This window comes from Pterocles gutturalis, unplaced genomic scaffold, assembly GCF_000699245.1.
Source record: "Pterocles gutturalis isolate BGI_N339 unplaced genomic scaffold, ASM69924v1 scaffold30581, whole genome shotgun sequence".
In the NCBI taxonomy this organism is placed as follows: Eukaryota; Metazoa; Chordata; class Aves; order Pterocliformes; family Pteroclidae; genus Pterocles; species Pterocles gutturalis.
The window spans coordinates 12,722-37,817 of NW_010106416.1; the positions used below are offsets into that span (position 1 = coordinate 12,722).

Here is a 25,096-nt window from a genome sequence, read left to right on the forward strand (position 1 = left end):
TGGAACGTCAGTGCCCAACGGAGATATCCCGACATCCACTTGCAGGGTTGGATGCAGCGATCTCTGCAGGCTTCCCGGGCTTTTCCAGTGCTCGGGACTGAAACCCAGCCGTTACAAATAGCCCAAAATGCTCCTTAATGCCTCGTCTGCCAGGCGCAGGTGTGAGCAGCAAGCGCTGCTTATAACCGGCTTGTTCAAGGGCGCGAGTTTGGGGGTGCTGATTCCTCGGGGTGGGCGAGCCCAGCTGTAAGGCACGACGGGGAGGAGAGATGGGGCATCGGGGGCAGCAGGGGGGCCCCAATCCAGCCGGGTGACCCAGCGCCCATTGCCAGGTACCCCGTTGTCCCCGAGGAAAGCACCGTGTAGCACAAGCGATGCGGAGCAGCACGTGGTCTCTCAGTTCCCCAGGTTCATGTCTGCACCGTGGATGAGCCAAACCAGGCGGAAGCAGACAGCCAGGAATCCGGTGCCCAGGAGATCCCCCAGGGCAGTGAGGTAGGGGATGGAGAAATTATCCGGATCCAGCGCCTTCCTCCACATCAGGCGCACGATGAGGTCAGCGACGTAGAGCAGGATTCCCACCTGAGGAGAGGCAGGACAGGTCCTGGTGAGGCAGCGGGAAGGTCATGCACAGCCTCCCTCGGCTCGCAGACAAAATAACGCGGCCGCAGCCAAGGTACCAGAGCTAGCGGGGATCCGGAGAGTGAACGCCTTCCCCAGCGCTGCCCTTGGGCACAGCATTGCCTGGAGCCTCTCCACACCAAAAGCATCTCTCAAAGGCAGGGTTCCCACTTCCCACACCGTGACCGGGAACGCTCCCATTCCCTCCAGCAGCAACAGGGCTGCTGCAGCCCCAAAGGGTAAGATTGTAGCCAGATATTTTTCTCCTCATCTTTCTTTTTCTCCATTAGAAATTCAGATTGTGTCTGCTTTGTTTTGCCTAAAAGTCTCAGTGGGCAACTGAAGTTTGAGGCAGTTTTTACATCAAAGTTATCCCAAGCAGCACTGACATGTTAAAAAAAAGAAAAACTTTTTTTTTTTTTTCATCTCAACAGTTTTAAAATCTTTGTTGTGACTCCTTTTAATTCCTATTTCATTCCCGATTCTGATAAACAGATGGAGGAAAAAAATACTTCAGTTACAGATTAAAGACTGGCTAGTTAATTGAATTAAGAAGGGAGAGAGAGTTTGCACCCCACATCTGTGGTCCCTCCATGGGAGACCGCAGCCCAACAGGAACCAAAGACAGAGGCGGCATTTCTAAAGGTGAAAACTGCAAACTGGCGGGACAGGGAGGAGGAGGGATGAGGGAAGTGAATTAATTAACAGAATCACAGAAACTAAAGCAGTATGGAAACTCAAGAGTTTTATATAGAGCATTTCTCTGCCTCAACATAAGATCAAATCTGCCCTCACCTTTCCTGATGGTCCTCGGTTTAACCTACGCTAAACAACCCTCCAAGATGGAGATGCCACACTTTAAGCAATTAGTCCCACGGCCTTTTTTTCTGTTCTTGTTTTTTACCAAGGTCTAACATAAATCTGCCTTTTTTTTCATTTGAAGCCCATGATTTCATGTTTCATCCCTAGTGACTACAGAAAAAAAAAGTTATGCTGTCCCTCCCTACAGACACTTGGTAGTTTAAAGCCTGTTAACCAGAGTTTTCTCAAGCCTCCCTTCTTTGGACGAGCTAACCCCCATCCATTCAATCGCTCCTCTGAGGTCATGTTCTCTAGGCCTCTGATCTTTCTCTTTGGGCTTCCTCCAGCTGACCCAAACTTCCCCCTCTCGTTCTTTCTGTCATTCTTTATAAAGTATAATGGAGGGGAAGAAAGAACCAAGCGAAGTGTATTCTCCTCTGCTGGCCTCCATGGGAATCTTCTGGGGGCAGCGGCGTTGCTGGGATCCTGCTCTTAACGCTGTCATTTATTCTGCGTATTTTCATGCTTGGCTCTGGTTGAGGAGTTACCCCGATGCATAAAGAGAAGAATCAATATTTTCTTTTACAGCTGAGGCTGTGCTGCTGGGCTTAGGGTTGTGCAAAGTTCAAGAAAACCCAATTGTTTGCACATGCAAGGAAATCACCCCCAGACACGAGGCCACTTGTAAGGCAAAGCGAGAAGTCAGCTATCCCAACCTGCACATTAATGAATCACGGGTTTAAAAGGGCAAGTGAAGTCAGAGCCTCAGTGAGTTTAAGCAACAGCCACATGCATTTCCGAGTGAGGTGACAAAGTTCACAGGGCAGGCAGAACAGCGGAAGGGAACAGAGAACAAATTGGATGAACTTGCCCATTGCCTACCTGGAACTTTTACTTCCGAAGATGAACTTCTCAGTCCTGGGTTCTCCCAGGCTTTTGACCCATATAGCCCTGCCCAGAGGGATCCCCAGGTCTTCACCATGGTATGTGAAACAGATTTTCCAAAGGAGTGGGGAAACCTGTTGGCCTTTCACCTGCCTGTTACTGCCATAACCAGTGGCAGTCTAGAAATACTCGGGGCTTAGAGACTCCAGGAGTGAACACAGTAAAACAAGGTGTCACCCACAGCCAGAGGTCCCTCCTTGCCAAGTGTGTGTCTGCACGCTTCCTGCAGCTCAGCAGATGATGATAACCTGTTCCTCATCTCATCTGACTCCTTGCTCACCCTTAAGGGCAGTCATGCTCACGTGGGACACCAGACCCTGGCAATTTGGGTGAAGTATTGGTGGACCCACAGAAGATACATGATGCTTTGTAGGAAGCACACCTGAAATTACTGGAAATGTGGGCTGCTGCTGGAAGTTTTACCGTGGATGCTGTTTAACCTGGAGACTGTTTTGTTTTCACAGTATCTGAGAGGTTCCTTTTGGATGAGAGGTTGGGGTTTACCTGCAGCAAAGCAGCAGTCAGATAGAACATCACAAAGGTGAAGGACAGAGACGTGTGGCCTCCCTGCAGCAGATGGATGGTGTAGAGGAACACAAGGTGCCCTGGGATAACCAGGAGGAACAGGACTCGGGCTGACTTGGAATTCACCTCTGCGGAAGACAGAGAAACAGGGATGACAGCGGCTGTAGACTGTGGGGGGAGACCAGGACAGCTGCATATTTTAACGCTGGTACACAGACATGGGGCTGTCCCCTCCCACCAACCACATTGCTAACGCCTTTTCTAGATCATGCAGCAATCTGGAGCATCTGCAGTGCCAGCCCAGCAGCTTTGTCTAGCACAGATACTATGTGCCAAAGACGTGCTCCACGCCTCTTCTTCCAAACACTCCTCTCAGCTGCTCTCTGCCTCCCACTGCTTCTGCTCTGCCTTGCTGCAAGCACTTCCCCACTTTTCAGTTTGCTCCAGCAGTAACTCCCAACCTAGCATGGAAAATCAAGGGGAATCTGCAATCTAAAAAGACAGTTTTGCTGATGCTTAGGTTTACCCATGGCTGAAGATGGAGGAATTGCTGGTTTTCAGCAAGGTTATGCTCTATTCACCCTCTGGAGCAAGTGATAGCTCTAGGCTAGCCATGGTTAAAATAACTTTCTATTGGATCAAATCTGAGATTCTTTTTCAATTACTTTTCTTTAGTGTTCCCTGAAGGCCAGTTTCTTTGCATGTCAGTAAGCAAGTATACCACAAGATTTTTTTTTTTTCTTTTCCAGATGCCCACTGCAAAGATGCTTCCCCTCCAATCTGAGTATCTTCCCTGGAAGGGGGAAAGGGAGTTCTGCCTTTGAAACCCACCTAGTCCTTTGTGAACCAGGCTTGATAAAGGAGCTATCTGTGATGACATGCCTTGGGACACGGACACCTAGGGTTCAAGGTCTACCTGATGAGAAGAATGTGGTGCATGGGTTGGGCCAATTCTGCCTCATCTTGTATGGCAAAACTCCAGGCATGCTCCAGAAGTGCAGGAATGTGGAAATACGGCTGGCCTGGATGGCGACCAGATTCCCTCCAACACCTATGAGGACAAAACACAGTAAACCTGTAAACCACCTTCACTGCAGCAGGAAACATCGGTCTAAAACCCAGCCCAAGGTGAGCTGATCCGCATTCACTTACAAGCTCACTGAGAGCAGCAATTAAGAGAAAAACCTGATCCCACATCTCATGGTGATGCTGCGCTATTCACTTGGCAGGAGCAACTCTTAAAAATCAGGAAGGCTCCAGTGATGGTCTCCTTCTGACTGCTTTATTGGAAACATTTTCCCTCTCTTCTCAGGACCGGCTGTAAATGCCACGTGGGCTCTGAAGATGATGTATTTGCACCTGGTTTAACGCAGCCTGTGAGCAACACCTGGGGAAGGCAGCGCAGGCAATGGCAGATGCTGCTCACAGCCACTTCTTGGATCTCCTCACCCAGAGAGCCATTATTGTTTAAAAGACAACAAACATCACAGAAAGTGATTATATGTCTGTCTGAAGGCATCTTAACACAGTCGTTAAGTGAGAAGGAATCATATGAGAATGAATCAGAGCCCAAATATGTTAAGTAATTAAAAGGCAATTAATTTCTTCCAGACTGATTAATTTTAGAAAACATGAAAAAGCAGCTACATTTTCCAGCAGAAAATAGAGGGATGATGCTCTATGGAGCAAACTTCCACTACCTTGAGTATTTGCAGGGTAGAAATGCCACAGAAAATATAACCGTGAGCCAGATCCTACAGGCTTCTCCTGTTTTCCCCTCCTCGATGAAGGAAAAGCTCCATCACTAAATGTGAGATTTGCCAGAGCGGGATTAAGGTGAAAATACGAAGATGAGCTCAACAGAGCTCAAGATGGGAGCTTTCCGAATCCTGCACTGCCACTCTTTGCAGGACTCTCCTACCCATGCAAAGACACAGAGCACTTCGTAACTCTGCCACCAGCTCTGCCAAGCAGGCTGTACACCCCCACAGAGCAGTCTGGGTCCATCACTGTTCAGCTCAACTGCTGTTGAGTGCTTTCCCAACCAGGCTCTTTGGCTACCCGTGCTGGAAAGAGTTTGTCAGCAAGGTGGCTGTCTTCATGCAGATCCAGTGAGGTGACAGCTGGGTGACACCCTCTGACACTGCAAGAGGACACCATGGTTTGAGGGTGGCATGAGGCTAAGCGTGCCCTAGGAATGGGGGTTTCCCCTGGAATGGGCCTGTCCTGCAAGAACATTACAATAGCAGAAAAATAACCCCGTGGGTCCGCAGCGATGCCAGGATCTCCAGCAGTTTGTACTGGTATGTGTGTGTGTATAACAGCGCTGTGAGGCTTCAAACAAATATAAATATACCCATGAAAGGTGTTGACATATATATATCAAAAAATCCCTATATATAACCTCTCTATAGAATCTTTTATATATATATATATACACACACATGCATATATATAAACTTACTATATTAACCTTTATCAACAATCTGCAGAGGGGATGATTGCACAGCTCAAATTGCTGAGTGCAGAGAGACAGGGAAAATGGATTTATTGTGACATCCTTAGTCGGTTTGATGTTGTGAAAGTAAAGGTGTCGACGTAGCTCTCAGAGGCAACTATCAGATGCTGTTAACCTTTCCCACAGCTCTGACAGTATTTTGCAGCCCTGCCTGCTATTTTGCTCCAGAGATGCTTCAAGGTATGAGTAAACAGGGATGTGATGGGGACGAGTAGCTTCACTTCCACTCGTGATGGGAGGAAGGACTTGAACACTGACTTTTACACAGAGACGACAGTGGATACCATAACCCTTGGGGAGGAGGGGGAGGTATAGATAAAAGCATGCATATAAACCCCCCTGCCCAACCTACCATTAATCACAGGTGTGAAAACTGCCATGCCTTCAAAGTTTGGGTCAGTTACAGTTTTGTCCAAGATGAGCCCACCAATGCTGTTAAAAAAGGACAGGCAATGAGGAGGGATCAACCTCTCTTCCCAGGGCAATTCCTACGCTGTGAAAACAGCACACTGAAATGAGTTACTGCTTCCTCCCCATTGCCAGGGCTGGACTATTCCCCATTTACTCCTTTTACAGCTCAGTTTTCACCAGTAGATAGCCTTACAGTTTTTGTTAATGGCATAATGAGATCAGGAAGACCTCCTTGCCCACCCTTGAGCAAAACCCTTGATAGCAGTCAGGGAAGCCTTATCATCCTCCCCAAAAGTTTTGCTACGCTTCTATACTGGTCTTAGCAGGTTTATTTTGAACACTCTCCCAGATCCCAGCTGGGTCTGAAAGATGCAGCACAGAGGGGATGAACTATCTGGCTCTACGTTCACCAGTCTCCTGTCTTTACAGCCGGATAAAAATGAGGCTGAAATCTGGCTGCTTGAGATGGCTCTCATCTCCCTTTTCAGTCTCCTGGCTTGCACCCACATGGTGCATGCATGTGCAAGTGAGACTTAAAATGATGGTTTGCTTTTTCCAGTCATTTTGGGACTCCTTATCCACTATGCCAGAGCCTGTTGGAGGGCCACCAGCGGCTGAGAAGCACTGGACAGATACCCTTCTGCTGTCCCTTCCAGTTTCACTTCTGATGGCTTTCTAAATGAGCATGGGGCCTCTCTGCAGTGATCCCACACCTGTGGGCTCAGCAGCAGGTCCTCGGTTTACCTGCTGATGCTCATCGCAACGATGACTGGCTGCCATCCGGATTTCAGGACTTCGGCAAGGGAAGGACTTTGCTTGGCGATAGCAACCCAGAGAGGGATCATGACAATGAAGACAGCACAGATCAGAGGAGAAAGGTATTTCACATCTGGCAAGGAAAAGAAATTTTGAATTAAATGCCCCTGGCTGCACAGGTTGCCAAGATCACATTGTAGAAAATCTGGAAGAAAAGCAGCAGGGCTCTCGCTCAGATTGAGTTACATTAGCAGAAAAATCACATGAACCAAGATATTCCCCACGCAGTCACCTCGCTCCACAACACAAATCCATAATTAACCCCTGAAACTCACTGCTAGAGGATGTTATTTGAAAATCAGCAGGATTCAAAGCAAGCTGTATTTGAAGATGAGCAAGTCTCCAATTCCATCTCCCACTAAGCAAGACAAAAAGTTACAAAATTTCTGGCTTCAGGGTACAAATCAAACAGCAGGGCAAAGGGAAAACTCTTGTGTGCAAGCTGTATCACACCACTGACACCTCGTGCCTTCACCTAAAACAAGAGGCAATAGGTACTTTTGGTGGCAAGCAAGCAGAACTGCTGAGCAGCTGGTCTGCTCTACAGGAACAAATACTCCCTTGCACGTATAAGCCAGTTAAGATCCAGGGTTTCTTTCCTGCTAGCTTACATGTGTTTCCATTAGGTGCTTTTTCCATTTTGCAGGGGCATAACCTTCAAGTGACCTTTAGAAGCAAAGGAATTAAAAAATAAGTAGTGTGCAGCACTAAAAGAAAATAAACATGACTCAGAAGCATGAGAAACACCTTCAAGCAATGGGGATGATGCCAACCCTTTTGATAGAAAAATGCTTCTTCAACAAAGCTCTCCATCTGGTCTCTGCGTCGGGGCCAAAGCCAGCGGGCTGTAAGGCAAACTTTGCAGGTAATCTGGGAGATGAAGCAGGCTCAAAGCGTGCATTTTTCAAAATGACATTGCCAGGGCCTTGGGCGACCTGGATGAGATAGCACTGATGGGATATCCTCCACCAAGCCAGGGCTCTTAGAAAAAGAGGTGCACTCTCAACGTGTGGCTTTAGTCGGCACCAAAATGCAATCATCTCTGGGGTGTGAACAGCTGCTGTGCTGTCAGGGCACTTTACCACCCGGAGTCATTTAGGACAGATGGGTGGTATGACAGACGTAGCTGCTGTACTGGATCTCCTACCTCCAACTCATGGTTGTTATGGGCAATTAATTCCTTCTTAAATAATGCAGACATGAGCAGTGGAGTCTACCGAACCATATCAAAGCCCACAGAAAAACTCCTGGTAGGATGAACGGATTTCAGTCCCCACATTCCAGTTCTGCCACATTCTTTCACACACAGCCCATAAGCAAGCTGAAACTCTTTGGCACAGTTGGTATCTCCACTATGCACGACTGGGAAGGACCAGGGTTGATTTTTAAAAAAATTAAAAGCCTTCATTGGCAAATATTCCACATGAGGAGATGGTGCACGCAGTACCCCAAACTTCACAGACTCACTGGTATTTTTGAAGGATACATTTTGGTAGGACCCAGAAGTTGTCACAGTGTGACCGGTCCCTTACTACAAACTGGGAAGGGAAATGGATTTATTCAGCCACCATCAACAGGACCTTCCTCCTACCTGCTTCACACCACGCTCCCAATGACTAGGTGTCTGTGGGGAGTATTTTCCATCTCAAGGGGCTATTTAAACTGCTCTGAAAACATCACAAATGCTCTCTGGTCACAACCACAGAGGTTATGTTGATCTGCCATGTGCTGCCTGGGAGATATGATCAGAGGTGTAGCAATCGAGAGACAAACTAGCTTCCCAGAGCAGGTGTGATGGCGTCATGGAAAAAGCCTGTTCAAAAAATGCACCTCTGGAGCCACGGAAGCGATTCCTGGGTCTCTCCCTCAACGTGTGCTCCTTCGCTCCCTCCCTTGCTGGCATATGGAAGGAGTTACGCAAGCTGACAACAGCTGCCTCACTGCTCACCGTCTGAAGCAACAGTTTGGGTTTCAAATGGTATTGAGTTTGCTGAATCCTTTAATTTTCCTGTTTCTGTTCTAGGTTAGGCTCGCGGTAAATAGCCTAGCACTTTACAAACAACAGTCAGGCATATATCACCAAGTTGCAATATGTTTTGAGCTTTTCAGTGTCAACAGGTGCCCAAGTCTTTGCCAACTGCAGCACAGCCACAACTCCTACTGAGTCCTATGGCGTAAAACAATGCAGCATTGCCTCCCTGCCTCCAAAACGATCATATCTTGTTCATCTGTAGCTCTCCACATGATACAAGAATATTTTACAAAGGCCAAACCCCTGAAACAGCTCAGTGAGGAAGGACCTGCCATTACCCATGCACAGCCCGTAGTTGTGCTTGGCTAGCGACACGCAGGAACAGAGTCAGTGTCACATCTGTCAACCTGCTGTTCCAAAGCTATGCAATACACGTCGGTCATTTCTTTGACAAATCCCAGTTGTGTTTCTTAGGCTCTGTCTTCCAGTTTGCTATTAAAACAGAGCCTGGAAACAGCCTCTTTGGTCATTTTTCTACCCCAGTGGCATGAGAGCCTCCATTCTGAAACATCCCAGAAACGCGTCAGCGCCCTGCAATAATTTCACAAGGACTCATCCCTCCCTTGCTGAGCTGCAAATCCCTGCTAAACACTGTACCTATGTATTTGAAGAGCGTACTGCTGATTCCTGCCAGCAGGGAAAGGGTTATCAAGTCTCCAAGGCTCGCTGCTATGGGTGTGGCGACATTGTCTGGATTGATCCCAACTTTCCTTGCTCCGATGATCACGCCAATCATCACCAGACCTAGAGAAGACACAGAGCAGGCATCAGAGAATGCATCCTGCTGCGTTTCACCCCAGAGCTGCTCTTCTGCTTCCCAGGGGGCCGTGGGGTCTGGGAAAAGCAAGAAGCAGATTGCCCGCAGTGGTACCACACAGCTGGAGACTGGACATCCCCAGGAATTTGTCCTCTTGCTTTCACCAACCCGAAGGGCATGACTTTGCCCTTATGAACTGCACTAAAGGCCCAGAGCCACACAAGCAAATTCCAGGGATCAAAGGAGATACCAGCGGGCAGCCCAAATTTAGAAGCTCCCCTCCTGAGCAGCCTAATCTTTGCTGCCTCGAAGCAGGACCAGGCACGAAGCACACTCATAGATAAGCACACAGCAGGCATGTGGCAGCCTCCTGGTGCCATCCCCTGCTCTGGATTCCACAGCTCAAAGGTATTTTCCATATTAGACCAAAATTTCTCTGAGTTTGTACCACCAAAGAGCAACGAGCTTTCTTACAGTAGCCTGGGTGAGCCTTTCAGCCTGGCCGTCAGACTGACTCCTCACGTTCCAGGGTCTTTGGGGATGCTTTAATTTGCACTGGGTGGATGTTGATGCCATGAGCAGCTCCAGAGTCAAGAGGTTATGGAGATGGCACACATCACCTCTCCTCCCCTCTGCTCTGAGCTGCACCTGGAGAATTCATCTGTTTTTCAGGATGGCTGCAGAGGAGGGAAGTTTTGCTTGCCCAAGTAAGTTAATAAGCACAAACCCCAAACCCTGATGAACATGTGGGAATCCCTCAGCCATGTGGAAGAACCACCTGGAATAAATCCTGCCTTGCCAGCCTCCGCTGCTGTGTGCACGGCAAGGGCAGCCTTGGGATGAGACACAGGACATCTCTTCAAAGTCCTTCCGTGGCTGACAGGATGCACCAAAGACAGCCCGGGAAACAGCAGTTCCCTGCAGCTCACAGCCCCTCGTTCCCCTGGGAATGCCACATGTGCCCCTTTCCCTGTCACAACATCCCTTGTACAGAAATACATCCTCACACAACATGGCATTCTCCCCAGAAGCCCTCCTGGACACCCACGCTCCCCTCCCCACAGCACAGTTCATGCTGCTGCCCTTCCTGGCCATCAAACAGCCGCTTCCCCTCCTGCACACCCACACACGGGCCACCTGAGACCACGGCCAGGGAACAGGCTAATGCCAGCTGAAAGGCTGCTGGTACAGCAGCAAAGCCTCTCTGTATCGCGCTGAGCAGGGAGACTGAAGGGAAGAGTTTAAAGAAAGCTGGGCTGCTGCTTTTCTCTTTTAACAACTGCTTTATCCCATGTTTTTCATCAAAGGCATCTGCAATCACCCCCAGACTCCAGCTTGAGGATATGCACTTGCTCTGACTTGTCCTTTTCCCTTGGAAAACTTGCTGTATCCAACCTGCCAGCTCCCTCTCTCTATTCAGGGTATCATGCTGCCCTCCTATGGCAGACCTACAAACTGAGCACCTTTAGGTGACACAGAGCAGCTCCTCCTTGTCCACCCCATCACGTCGCCCTTGCAAGGGGAACAGCCAGGGGAGGGGACAGCCTGGCTCCGAGCTCACAGCAGACGAGCCACCGGGCTGGCCACAGCCCTCTGCAGGGTACTGGGGGACCCGTGTCCATCTCGAGCGTGGTCTGGAGTTGTCTGCTGACAGACATCCTGCTGTGTGCAGGGCATTAGTTCATCCCCCCCTAGGAAAGGGCCAGTGTAGATGGCTCAAGTGTCCCACAAGGCACACAGAGAAAGTGCGTGCAGGTGTGTGGACACCCACGCATGGCATGTGGCATTTTTCATGTGTCAGGTGAAGTGGAACATTTTGATTGCTGCTGTGGAGGCTGAGATCCCAGCGATGAACAGATCCGGGGAGAAGAGAAGCAAAGGCAGGATGCAGAGGGGATGAAAGCAGCAGACATAGGACTAATGGTCCCTGCATCCCTCCTCCCTGTGCCACACCGAAGGGATGTCAGCTGGGCTTCCCTGGCAGAAGGGACAGTTTTTTCCACACCTGAGTGCAGCATGTTCGATCTAAGCACCCAAAAGGACTCACCGAGAGAAAGGGCAGCTATGAAGGCTGTGGTCACGCTGCTGGCACACAGCACGGCAGCCTGGCTCAGCTCCACAGAGCCCTTGGAGATGGCTCCCAGGATCACAGCAGCAACGGCAGCCAGAAGTCCCACCACGGTGGCCTGGACCTGGGGGCCAAAAGACAGCTGGTGAGCAACCATCTGCATCTGCTCCAGGCAGTGCTGGCTCCACGCGGCCACAGCATTGCCACCCAGCTGGGAGGGCAAAGCCTTGCAGAGATGCTGATTGCTTCTGTATTTAAGCAGCATCCCTGTAAGGCTCCACTATGTTAAAAAAAAAAAATCCTGACAAAGTTTGGAGAAAACCTCTGGAGGCCTGCAAAGGGCAGATAACATTTTAGCAAAGGATGCTGAGTCCATCAGCAAAGGAATAGCCCTGGTCAGTACAAAAAGGGGCTCCCCATCAACACAGCCCTCCTAGCAAGCTGAAAGCTGTGGAAGGCGATAAGGGAAAGCACACAGACACACGTCGCAAGCCCTGTGGCCCTGCCATCTGCAACCTCTAGGCTGGGTGCTGGATTTTAACAAGCAGAAAGAGCTACAAGAGGCACATTTCTCCCACCTCTCCCCTCCTGCCCAAGGCTAATCCCAAACACTGCCAGTAAACAACAGGCTTTATCTAGGGGCTGTTGTGAAACAGGGATTGTGCCGCAGTTCCCTCTGCAAAGCCAGGGTTTTTCATTATTTCAGCTTGTCCACAAAGGCAATGAAGGTCTAGATGTGTTTTGCAGCTAAACTGCAAGCTCTGGGGCCACACAGAGCTTTATTGGAGGTCAAGTCCTGGGCTCTGCTCGGCTCTGTTGAGAACACATTCCCCAAATCAAAAGCTCGGGATCCAGTATTGCTGGGAACCGATGCTGTCGGGCTGCTGCACAGCACGAGAAAAGAGCCTTTTCCCTCTCCCAGCTGAAGTGACTCACCTGGATAAGGGCTAAATTGCAGGTGGCCATTTTCCATTGCTTCTGGGCATCATCCATCTGTCCGGTGTTAGCCTAGGAGCCAAGAGAGACACCCTGAAAACCTGTTGCTGTGGCACAGGCAGTTGCTGAAGGTGGTTTCACCTGGTCCCTGTGGGAAAGGGGTTACTAAAGCCAGCGAGAAGCGAGCACAGGTCAGCATCTCCCAGCCTTCCCTGTCCTTCATTCTTGACACATCTCCACCATGCTCCAACCCCGTGTCCCAGGAGCACCCGAGGCTCACACGGAGGTGCAGAGGCATTGCAGGGCACCCAGCTACAGGTGGAGTGGGCACAACCACCACATCCCGCACAAACCAAAAGCTGAACAAATTAAACCATTTTTCCTCTTTTGTTCCCCTAAATAGCTCTGTTAAACTCCAATTTCTCCCAAGAAATGCAATACAAACAGGCCAAAGTAAAAATAACTTCTTAGGGAGATAGGAGAGAGCAAATCCAGAGCAGCAAAAGCTACTGCGGGTCCCAAGAAGCCTCAGTCTGCTCGCTGGGAAGCCCTGGGTCTCTCAAGGATCAATACCCACAGAAAAACGATCCAACACTGAAGCTGACAGCTGTGGAGCCCTGGCTTTGTCTCCTTCATGTGTCACAGGGCCCCAAATCTCAGCCACTGGCCACCCAGGGATTAATTCACCTTCAAAGTGCAGATGGAAAGTCTCTGTTCCAGTTACAAAACGAGGGCAAACACATTATTTTAACACTCGCACACCACTAGCTTCTACTTAGCAGAAAAGGGCCCGTCTCATACATGCATGGTTATATAAAAGCAGAGTCTGCTGATGTCTCCTGCTAACCCCCACCCTCCCCACACACACCATCACCCTGTTCACTCACAGCAGTGGAGAGCCTGGATGCCAGCGTCATCTCAAGATTACCCTTCAGGCCAACCAAGGCAGGAACCAGGATAAAAACTTCTGTAATTGTCCGAAACACATCCCAGTGCTGGAAGAAAACAAAAGCAACAACCTCAGTTTGTGATGCTGAGCGGTCCAACGCTGTCGCTTCGAAGGGGAGCAGGGTCCTACCTCGGCACCTGCTCTACCGGTGTCTGCCGTGCCCATGGGGACAAATGCTGCCCTGGGATGGCTGCATTTGGGGAGTGAAGGGATTTTTTAGGTTGCAATATGCTTTCTGAGCTCATTCACAGCAAAGCCCTATCCTAACAGAGAAGGAACCTTCCTCCTAAGGGCAGCAGAAGATTTTGGAAAGCCACAAATTAAAATGTGCCTTTAGTATTAGCCAAGAACAACATGAAAAATAACGAGGGTTCCCAAGCCAAACGAAACAGAGCATGCTCGCCATCCTTTGTACTGACACTCGATACAGGAACGCCTTTTGCTATCAGACTCTAAGAACAAACGCAAAGAGCTGGAAACAATCTAACAACAAAAAGCTGTGTCTGTCTTTTTTTACCAAACTTCTAACTAAGCATCTAAGACTGGTGGTGGGAGGGAAGGAGATTTTTGTGTCTCTTCTCCACAGGCAGTTCCTAAATCTTCCTGTTACCAAGCATGCTCCCAGTACAGCTGGAAAAAAAAAAGACTCTGAATTAAGATATCCCATAAACCTGAACTGCTGGGCCAATATCTTGATTATCATTGCTCCTCTAAAGCTAAACTGTACAAAGCTGTTTAATCAGCTGCCAACACTAGAAATTATCTGAAACCCTACGAAACTTTGTTGATTAACACATCTTCTCTAATTTATCTACCACACAGATCCTTGGATCACAATTCATTCACCCCCTGTGCATTCAAGGATGTTGGCAAAGTCCCACTGTAGCCAGAGAGTCTCCCATCCTGATGAAAACACAGAACGGAGCAGCTCACCGTGAAGTAAAACCAACTAGCTCTACATTTAAGAGCAGAATACAAGAAAAAAAGAGCAGCTGCAATGAGTCAGACCAAAGGTCCATCTAACCTACGCTCATCTCCACCAGCAATCAAATTCAGGCGTATAAAACAAGAATCTACAACAAGTAGATGGAATAATCTCCTGTGTATTTTCCAGCCTACGACTACCTGCCACAGGGTACTGAGCTGCACACTTACCAGCACTCCAAGGATTTCTCTTTCAGGTATTCATCTAATCTCCCCCCTTCAAACCCCTGTGCCATCCTGCGGCAAAAATTTCCATAGTTTAGCTACATGCCACGTGTTCATTAATTCTAACTTGTTACTGGCTAGTATCATACAACGGTTCCGAATTCTGTCTCTAGAGGACAAAATGAACAACAGATCCCTGCCCATCTTCTCCACATCCATTGGGATTCTATCAACCTGAAAATCCAGGAGGTCGGACAGACTCGGTAAATGTCGACACATTCATCTGTCAGCCTGTTGGGAAATAAACACAGGGTGTACCAGCTCGGTGTTCTGCTCTGGCTGGGCCATGGGAGGCTGTGGGAAGGCAGCGGTGTGGCTGTCTTACTGGGAAGACCTCACAGCTTCCTTCTGAGTCAGGATGAATGAAACCGGCGCTGAGCCAGCCCTCAGCACACGGCGCGAGACACCCCTCAGAGGCGCTGATAACAGACAAAACCGTTACTATCAATAGAAAAAGGCACATTTCCTGGCAGGGGTGACCTGGAAACAGGCCCATTTCAAAATGTTAAATGTAAGCTACTGTTGAGTAAATAACGGACGACACGAGAAGAGTCACCTTATTTGACACACGACAATCTTGTTTGAATTTGTGAACATGGAACTTAAATACCTGAGAAAAGCTAGGGGTGTACATCTCTTAAAGACTCAAATCCCTCTCTCTCCTCTCTCTTTAATTAAGAATAAAGATCCAAACACCTCTTTGACACCTTCAAAAGAAAGAGGAGACAAAACAGACTTCATAGTCACAATGTGAAAAAAACCCAATCACTTAAAATACACAGGCGCGCAGACATTCATACTTAGTACCTTGCACATTTTGTACATAAAAAGACATAGAAATAAAAAACAACAGAAAAACTCAACTGTTTGGTTTTTTCTGTGCAGGTCACCTTTGGGAAATGTGACTTTGTTACATCAACGCAAGCTCCAATCTTTGTGATGAATGAATTTTGCAGGTCTCAAGCCATCATAACAGAAGTTTCAGGATGGGAGGTATGATTTTTTGGGACTCTGCCTTACATATAATTACACTGAAAGGCTTTGAACGATTAATAAAGAATCACACAACTGTACTAATAAAAAAACCTGACTTAATTGCCTCCATTTGAGTATCATTAGTGACTCACTGAGAGCCCGAGGACAGATTCATAACGATTTGTACCACAGTAGCCAGGACTCCACCGGGTTAGGGACTACAGAAATACAGAACAAACAGCTGATCCCTGTGCCATCGCCTTGCAGGACTGTCAGCTGGAGGGGCAGGGGAACGTGGCAGGTTAGAGGTGTGAAGGCAAAGGAGCTGCCTGAATAAAGACAGCTGGATTAAGTCTAGGAAGCATCTCTGTCCTTTGAGATGAAAACTGTCCTAGAAGGAACAGAAACATCCTGCACTGCAACACTGCAAACCCACACGGGGACACTGAATCAGAAAGAGACTCTTTTGGAGTTACAGCCCTACGGCTCGGCTCTGGTTACCCCACGATCCACTGCAGCTGGTCCTCATGCCAGACGAACCTGCTCATGGGGTCCCATAGAGGAAGAGAGGCTGGGATGCATGCACCAAGACAGTCTCCCCAGCTGCAGTCTAGCCCCGCTGTCCCTCCTTACACTGTCTGCACAGCCCCAAGCATGTCCTGTTACCTCTCCAGAGCATCCATCCTCCTCCATGGCAGCAGCTAAGAAACCTCAGAGGTTCTCCATTGCCCTGAACTAGTCAACAGAAAGATCAAAAGATCCTGGACTATAAAACACAAGCCAATTTAAAATCCTTTCCAATGCTAATCATCTCATGGGCTTTTATCAACAAAGGACAGGGATGCCTTTTGTCTGTGACTTTCATTTGGACTGCGTCCTACCGCAGCGGTGTGGAAGGCGAGAAAGAAAGTGAAGCTTTCCTCCTGAATTCTCTAGTTTGAAATCTGCTTGTCCAGCTTCAATTTGATTCTTTACCTTGCTGTAAAAGAGAGGGCCAAACACTGGCCAGGCCCTGCAAGGTCTCCAGCCACGCCAGCCACCCTGGAATCCAGACGGACCAGCCAGCCAAGGATCACTGGAGCAGAGACAGAAATGTCCAGCAAGAAAAGACCCTTGCCATGCTGCCAGCCCTGCACGGAGGGAGACTGCATCGTCACACCACCAAGAAGAGAACATGGCAAATAGCCAAATTTCTTTGGGCATCCTTTTACTACAGTATGAGACACCCAAGTGTGAGCCTTGGAGTCAACTGGGCTAGACAAATATCTCTTGTTGATTTTTTTAATTTTTTATTTTTAACAGTTACATGAAGTTTTCGGTTTCCCCCCAGGACAGATCAGAAACTGCTAAAATCCCAAAACGTTTCACAGGACACAAACAAGCAATTTCCATTTTGTTCTCTTTACAACAACATCACCCCTGCAAATGAGAGTGCCAGCTGGACTCCCAGCACAGAACCACATTATTTCAAGATATTTTGCGTGTAACAAAACAAGGGCAGCACCAAACTCACACGTATGCTCTAGAGACCATCCTTGAGCTTGCCCATAGATCTCCCTGTCAAAGGCAAACACGGAGTTTCCTACAAATGATTCTCTGAATATTTTGCAGTGACTGCAAACAGGGCAAAGTGTTCCTCAGTCAGACCATCCTCTAAAAAATGGGAAAATCACAGACGCCTGGACTAGAAAAACCATGAGTTTCAGCAGTGTGAGCCCTCATGATTACCAATAATGAGTCCTATGGTACCTATCCTCAAGCAAAGAAACTTAGTCTCAGGTTTTAGTTGGGCAGGACAGTGAATTTCTAGCTCTCATGCTTGCAGGAAAAAAAGCTGGAAATAAGCAGCTCAAAGACATAAAGGCAGAGAATAATAATCCAAACCTTTAAAGGCTAAAATCTCTGGATTTTCCCAGCTACTGGTTTCTGTTTTAAATGTGGGGTTGCTGATATCACGGCCACTTACCTCACTGCCATCTCTCCTACACCAGCTGTGACTCTCAGTGCACTAGCTCCCTCCTCTGGGAGCTGAACCCCCTGACTGATGGCTTCTATTTCAACACAGCTGGAAACACCTTCACTAAAAAATACACTATTATTGCGCTTAACGCGTGACCCCATTTCTGAGATTCTAGTGAACAAATACACAGAGCAGACTGGTATTTGAAGGACACACGTAGGCATACATTGCTTGTGTTTTCCATCAGTTTGGACACAGTTACATTTCTGAACAGAGCCCAGTTCTTAGCAAGTCCATTTGATTTCTCTTAGAAAAAGCCCTATTCACCTGCCAAGGGAACGGAGTGGGTATGTGCTGTGCCTTTATCCTTCTCTGAGACGCCTGGCCAAAGATAACTGCTAAATATTAACATAACATCTTGGGTAGTTTGAGAACTTCTGAAATGCTGCAAGACAGGTCTGTGCCTAAGCACAGCACAAGGTGGAGACGACAAACACAGCACAGCAATAGCGTGTGCCACTCCAGTTAACCCTTCTTTGCTATTCCTCGTATTCCTTTTAATCCAACTTCTCTGCCTTCTTTGTTTCTTCCAATGCAAAACAAAACAGCAAGGTATTGTCTTTCCAAACACTCAAGTATCCATATTTAGCTCCTGCTGTGGTACTAATGCCAGAGAAGCCAATGTACCCCAGTGAGCTCAGAGTGCAGGATATATCCCTGGGAAACTCTGCCAGCCTTTCATTTGTAAATCCACTGGCATGAGATGCCCAAAGTAGATCGAATTTTGCATTTCTATTTTTGCCACTCGTACAAAGGAAAGACAGAAGGGATAAATTCTGGTTGTGGGCGCTGTGGTGTAAATCTAGCCCCACTCTTTGGAAGTCAATGGATGTTATTTCAAATTTACACCCACCTCAGAATCTGGCCAAGAAGCACTCAGTTTGTAGGTGATGCTAATCTTTTTACGCTGGCATGCCTCTCATCACAGGATCTAAATGCCTTCTAGACCAAAGATTACATTCGGTTGTTTGCAAAGAACCGAAAGCACCAACTTGCCTCTAAGTGAGCCAGGTAGTTCGTAACAACCCTGACCTAGATCTCCTTATCAGAGATTTTTGAAGGAAAGAAATAATACCATGCAATAGGGGAATATGCCAGAGTCTGATCCCCGTTGCTTCACAGCATCCACCACTACAGCATTCAGCTAGATACAGCAAAGGCAGCACCCAGGGCAGCGTCAGGCAGCCCATCGCACTTTAGAAGGAGCCCATCTACTGACCTAAAGAAGATGGACAGTGTCTCTCTAGCACAGGAAAAGCCTACAGACAACCTGCTGACTGGCTGCTAGGACGGCACACATTGAAAACAAAACCGCACAAACACTCAAGGTCAGTAAAGCAGCCCACCCCCTCACGACCAAGTCACCTAACCACATGTACCTACTTGCACAGCATCCATCAAGAGGCCAGCAGCTACTGTGCCCAAACCAGCCAGAAGGAACGGCACAAAGATCTGGGAGGCAATGGAGAACGAAGTCTCTGGGAGAAATCCACTGGCTGACCTGGTCAACTTGCAGGTGAAACCTCTCAGCTTCTTGCCATGGAAGCACAGTTCCAACTGTAACTGGGTGACCACCATGGTCAAACACCGTCACCCCATGCTCAGCAGGGCAAATGGGGGGAGATCAGGACATCCCACAGATCCTCCTGGTAGCTCTCTCTGAAATCAAAGAAATGTTTTTCCTCAAACTATAGTAATGATGCCAAACTGCTTCAGCTTCTTCTTCTCCTCCTAGGAGGACGTCCAGAGGGTTGCAGCAAGGGTATCCTCCAAAGTTGATTCAGCTGGGTTGAGCCCAGGTGGCAACAAACTTGACAAACACTACTTCTCCAAGTTATATCAAGGGGGGAATTAAAAAAGAGAAGAGAAGATTGTGGAGATGTCCGTGGATGAACAGAAACGAGCCCACACCCCATTCAGCTCCCACCAACCTTGGTAAAAACCAGTAAGACCTGCTCGGGCTACAGCACTGAAAGAGTAACAGGTCATGCAAGAATCCCTCAGCATGCTCAAACGCACTAGTGTCCTTTCTCCTCAGGTTACACTTCTTGTCAGACCGCGGCTCGCCTTTGATACGATGGTTTAATATGTAAGCCTGCTGTGAACCGGCCCCGCTTCCCTCACTCCCACCAGAAGCAACGTTGAACTTTTCTCACTGTCCCAAGGCCGAGGAGGTGGGGAGTTAACAACTAGGATCCGCTTTGCTCTCCTTCAAGGTGAAGAAAGGTCAAGGAAAACATGAGTCCGTGTTTCTCATTGCTGACGATATTACGCAGGTCTCGTCCCCAGGCAAGCGACACAGCTAAGCCGGCTGGTGAGAGATCTGCCCTTCTAGACCCCAGCCCCTCTTGGCCCCTCCATGGTCTCCGCAGGATGTAATGATCGGTCTATGCCAGCTACACCCCTGAATGACTGGCTTTCAGGGAGAAGAAAAAAAAAAAAATAATGCAGAGAACCAGCCAATAAGCTTCAAAAGCGAACACCCTTATCTGCTGTCATCACTTCAACTTTCTGCTAGTTTGCAAAGGCCAAGATAAGAGTCACAGCCAGAGCTTATTTAAGGTAGCTCTGTAATTTCCCTCCACCGCAGGCGAGGCAGAGAAAGGGTGAATGTTTCCACGGCACCCTACGAGCTGCTCTCCCTTCCTGTCCTGCAGCACAACACAGCTGCTGCACGCTCCCAGGAAGGTACTGCCCTCGAGAGAGGGGGTCTCACGCCAGTCTCCGTGGTCAAACATCCAACACAAGCTACACCATGGCCACACACAGCTGAAGAGTTTGTATCCTGCTCAGTCAAGAGTGAAGCGTATCCTTCAGCTGAAAGTCACGCGTGCAGTCAGGGTATTCTGTTGGGGCTCTTTCTAATAATTAATTTGGGCAAACTAATTAGATCAGAGGATCAAAAAAGCTTTAAAAGCACAATTTAGGATGAAAGGGTACAGGACGGGTTTAGTACGTCGGCAACTAAGCTTTTGGACTATTCCCCCACAGGTTCAAACCCAGCCGTGCCCCACTGAAGGCAAACAGGTGAAAGCAAGTATTCAGCATCAGGCATGAAAGATTCTGGTTTCTCAGTCTAGTTCAATGTTTAAATTACATCGCCTTGCTAACACTTTTTGTACTGATCAACCCCTTCCCTGACCCTCTCTGCAGAGCGATGTAAAGATTAACAGCTATGGGACTCCGTCCTGGTGACAGGGTCCCAGCGTGGAGCTAAATGCACTGGACAGAACAAGATGAGCAGAGAGCTGAGGAGGTCCTGGATGGTGTGTTTCCTTTGGTCTGAACTCATGCAAACCAAAGCACAAAGCCTGATGGGCTGAGATGGCAGAGCAGATCCCTCTGCACGCACGGCCGGGTGGAAAATGAGCCCTAGCTGCTGATGGGAGGCTCTGCCCTTTGCTGCTTTCTAGGCTGGTATTTCTGTACAGTCCCCAAAGCCTCCTCTGCTCCCGGCTGGCTTGGTGTGCGTGTTTCTTCCACCTAACAATGGTTCGGTTAGCTGAAAGCTAACAAGGGAGTACATTTCAGCTAATCTAACTGGGAAAAAAAAAAAGCCAACAATAGCTGGAAGAGGGAAGCTAATAAAAATCCTGTAATAATCATGCCTGACCCAATCTCTTTCCACCTGCCAGGAGCTGAGGAGTGACAGCATGAAGGCTCAGTTCTGGTTAGAAACTCATCGAGGGTTCAAGAAAATACAGGACAGTTTCTGGATAACTACCACAGATTTTCAAAGGTCTGATAATGCACATACCTAGTTCTACATGTCATTGTATCTGCCAACTGGCTTGCTGACAGGCAGAAACATTAATGTAAAGGAAATATTAATAAGCCTGAATGACTCAAATGCCATTAAAAAACACAGCAGCAACACATCCTGTACCAAAGCGTCAGCCTGGCAGGGTTTATGAGTTTATCACGCTTCGGCTCCCTCTGTTTCTAAGCAAGCATCATAAAAAGCCTTCAAGCGATGAATCAGTATGCAGAGAAGGTAATTGGGCCAGGTGACCTGTGTGTGTACACCGGGCCATTTTATTACACATTTAAGGAGCCTCTGATAAAGATCTGCACCACATTTCGCAGCAAAGAGATGCATCATACTTTCCTGGCAAAGAGATATGCCATATTTGTCTGCAAAGAGATGCATCAGGTTTCAGAAGAAAGAGAACGTTGTTGAACAACAGGAAAAAGATCATAGGCAGTTGGGGAAAAAAAAAAATAATAAAGCACATCATGGCAAAACCTGGGAAGGTGCACTGCTGCCCTTGCCTGTACAGAAAACAAACCATATCCCTGTTGCTTGCAAACTGGCCAACAGGTAGCATTGCCCTGGAGAAACCAAAGCAGAAACAGTCTCTTAGCTGAGGGCTAAGGGTGATCTAGGGCCTCCATCCACTGCCACAGAACAAAAAAAGAACAGAAAGATGACAAATGCCAAAGAACTCCATTTCAGAGGTACCTGATCGTCCCTGCAAAGAAGGGACAGAGATACCAGTGAGTGCTCCTACAACACGGCAGCGTTAGCGACAGCCAGCCTTACTCTGGCACCTCAGACCCACGGGAGGATAATGCTTTTTGGGGACCATATGTCCCAGTTGTCAGAGTACTGTCACTCCTGACTCTGCCAGCTCTCTGTCAGATCACTCTGTGCGTTTTTGCTGTTTCTTACCTTGCTCCTCTCCTCCCCACTTTAGGAAAGGGCAGGGAAGAGAGCTTATGAGGAGAGACTGAGAGCAAGCAGGTGCAGAGTGCCTGGAGCCCAAAGCCTGGCAGCATCTCCTGTTGCCCCACAGAAACAGCAGCAGAGGCCAGGACTGGCTTAGAGAGGAAGGGCAGTTCCCAGGAGCAGCGAGTCCATGATGAGACGAGCTCAAGCAGTCCGTGATCACACATGAAAAGTCACTGCGCTAATTGCCAAAGGTCTGCTTTTCCTACGAGGTGTTGCATGGGTTGATTTCCCAGGCTGTAAGCACTAATACAAAAGCTCTTTGTGAGCTATCCATTTGCATTAAGCAGAAACCAGACTTTTGAAGTTTCAGAAGACTATGAGGTTTGCTTCACATTCTGTTTATATTAGTGGCCCAGTCATTCCTAGAAAAAAAAATACTCTAAGGGAAAAACATTGAAAGAAAAGCATTCCTCCAATATCATAAACCCATCTGCAACCTACTTCATGTTTTAGTATCTCACCATAGCAGGTAACAGGCATTTAATGTCAGAGATCCATAGGAATGTGCAGGTCTGAACAGTCTGAAAAATAAAAATTAAAGTGGCTGCTCAAGGCTCAAGACTCTCAGAATGATGTCTAAGGAGACCAAAAGCAGTTTGCCAATGGGTTCTGGATTCTTCTCGGTGTCTTCTGATCTGCCTAGACATTCTGCTGGGTATGGAGTACATGCTAAGGTCAGTTAAGGACAGTGTCACTCTTAAGCCTTTATGGCTCTTCTAGATTAGGGAGATCAGCCCAGGGCTAATAGCAAAAGAACAAAGCTCCAGATTTGTGAAGGCGGTCAGTGCGAGCACAGCAGTTTCAGTGTCACTGTATCAAATAGGTCAGAGCAGTCTGACCCAACAGCCAGCTAGTCAAAGAACAAGGGTTAACAAAAAGGCACACAGCAGCGAGGGTCACCTGGGGTGCAAAGGCAGAGGAATTTATCATCTGGAAACTAACTGCAGCTTTGAACAGTCTAAAATTCAGCGCTCACCACTACCTTAAAGCTCTGTATTGCTGCACTGCAGAAGGAAAGCTTTGGTCCTGACCACCACAGAATCAGAAATTGGACTTGAAGAACACTCAAGGATTTGAGTCATCTGCTACAAGGCCTCAGAAAAGGATGCGGTGCGCAGGCGGGGCTGGGCTGTGTCAGGTGCTAACAGCGCTGGGCTGGCTAGCTCCGTGTGCAGTGAAGTAGCGGATGCAGGACTTGCCAGAGTTGTATCTACTGCAGGAAAGCACCGTGCCATCACAGCCCTCGGGGCTGCAGCTCAGCTACCCTCTTCCCACGACCAAGGTGAATCTTTGCACAAGACCGCACCTTCGTACAGAGATGCCTTAGCTCCTTCGTGTGCTCTGTAGCACCACATCGCCTTTTATCTACAAAGTAGAAAAACGGCCAGAAAACCACCACGCATTGTCTCCCGAGAGCTGACTTTGAAAAACATACTGGCATGTGAAACTGCTCCAAATCCTCCTTTACTTTGCTATCCCCAGAGCAAATCCCCCACCTATCCCACTCCGGATACATCACAGCAGTTTCTTTCCTTACCTGAACGTAATCCAAAACCATGCCTGCCAAGACCATGCCAAGCCCAGCCAGGAGGTATGGCAGGAGCACTTGCAGGCAAATCGCGATGGCTGACTCTTCCCGCGACTTTGCCATGGCCACTTTGTCCTCAGCCAACAGCTTCTGCTGTGCAGCCAGAGAGACATCCTCTGCCTCCTGGCTGCCAAGCCGGCTCTCTCTGTGTTTACCCTTGCTCTTTGCTTTGTGCCTGGATCGCTCTCCATTCCTGGTCCTGCCTTCTTTTTTCCTCTGCCGAACTTCCTCACCTTTCATGATGGCTTTCTTGAATCACAAAGTTTTTCTGAAAAAGTCAGAAACAATGAGATAACAAATTGAGGCATGAGATGGGTCAGAGACAGGAAACCCTTTGGTATTTTGTCCACTCCACTAACTTGAAGGCAAACCACCACCTACTCCCAAAACTTTAGATGCCCTAGTAACCCAAATAATAGTACTTCATTTACCTTCAGCTTTGTATAGTGTCAAATTGATCTCTCTCTCTCTCTAACTGCATCTCTCTTCCCAGGCCTATGCTCACACTGGAGTGCTTGCTGTGCATCCCGCCTCTCACCCTGGGAATGCCTTGGAAGGACGCAGAGGATGCTGCACGCAGCCTGAATTCAGGACTCACCAGCTCTCGCACTGGGAGTCATGAGAACTGAGGATACCCAGCAGAATCCAACCCTTTTTAGGGTCCGACCCCTACCCATTAAATGGCAGCAGTCCACATTCCAGCATCCTGCAGCCCAGCAAGCGGTATAATTCATGCCTAGTGTAGTAGATCTAGCTGCCCACCACTCCTCAGTAACAGGATAATTTTTCGATCTGTCTAGACACTTTTTGTTCCTTTTATGCCTTAGCTGACACGCGTGCACTATGTGACTCATCTATCTACAAAGAAGCTGCCACAACCCCACAACATCTTCTAAGAAAAAAAAAAAAAAAAAAAAACATGCAAAATTGTTACCAGTCATCCTTTTCCTGCCACCACATCTCATTACTTGCTAGAACTCATTCATCCTGCCAGCCCCACTGCTGGCCCAGGCAGTGCCTCAACCCCTTCCCCATCACCTCCTGCCAGCGCTCATCCGGGTTAACCGCTGGCAGAGGTTTTCTGCTGCTTTCATTTTCAGGATGGGCCCCCCGATGCCCTAAGCCCCTGCACCACCCCGGGCAGAATCCATCCTCTTCGTGCCCAACGTCTGGGGAGCAGCGGACACTGCCAG

The 25,096-nt window shown here is 48.3% G+C and overlaps 1 protein-coding gene across 3 annotated transcripts; it reads right to left on the reverse strand.

Annotated features, from left to right (window-relative positions):
• Positions 1–396: 396 nt before the first annotated feature.
• Positions 397–24,172, reverse strand: SLC41A3 (solute carrier family 41, member 3). 3 transcript variants are annotated; one of them, XM_010087780.1, is made up of 11 exons: positions 18,967–19,512; positions 13,318–13,425; positions 12,431–12,502; positions 11,474–11,618; positions 9,267–9,413; positions 7,915–7,923; positions 6,566–6,710; positions 5,763–5,842; positions 3,809–3,943; positions 2,872–3,020; positions 397–582 (listed from the first exon to the last, which is right to left on the reverse strand). In XM_010087780.1, exons 1-11 carry the CDS (start codon positions 19,159–19,161, stop codon positions 397–399), a joined length of 1,371 nt encoding a protein of 456 aa, XP_010086082.1. In that variant the 5' UTR covers positions 19,162–19,512. The 3 variants fall into 3 exon arrangements, with proteins under 3 accessions (XP_010086082.1, XP_010086081.1, XP_010086083.1); XM_010087779.1 differs by lacking the exons at positions 7,915–7,923; positions 18,967–19,512 and adding an exon at positions 23,853–24,172; XM_010087781.1 differs by lacking the exon at positions 7,915–7,923.
• Positions 24,173–25,096: the final 924 nt, after the last annotated feature.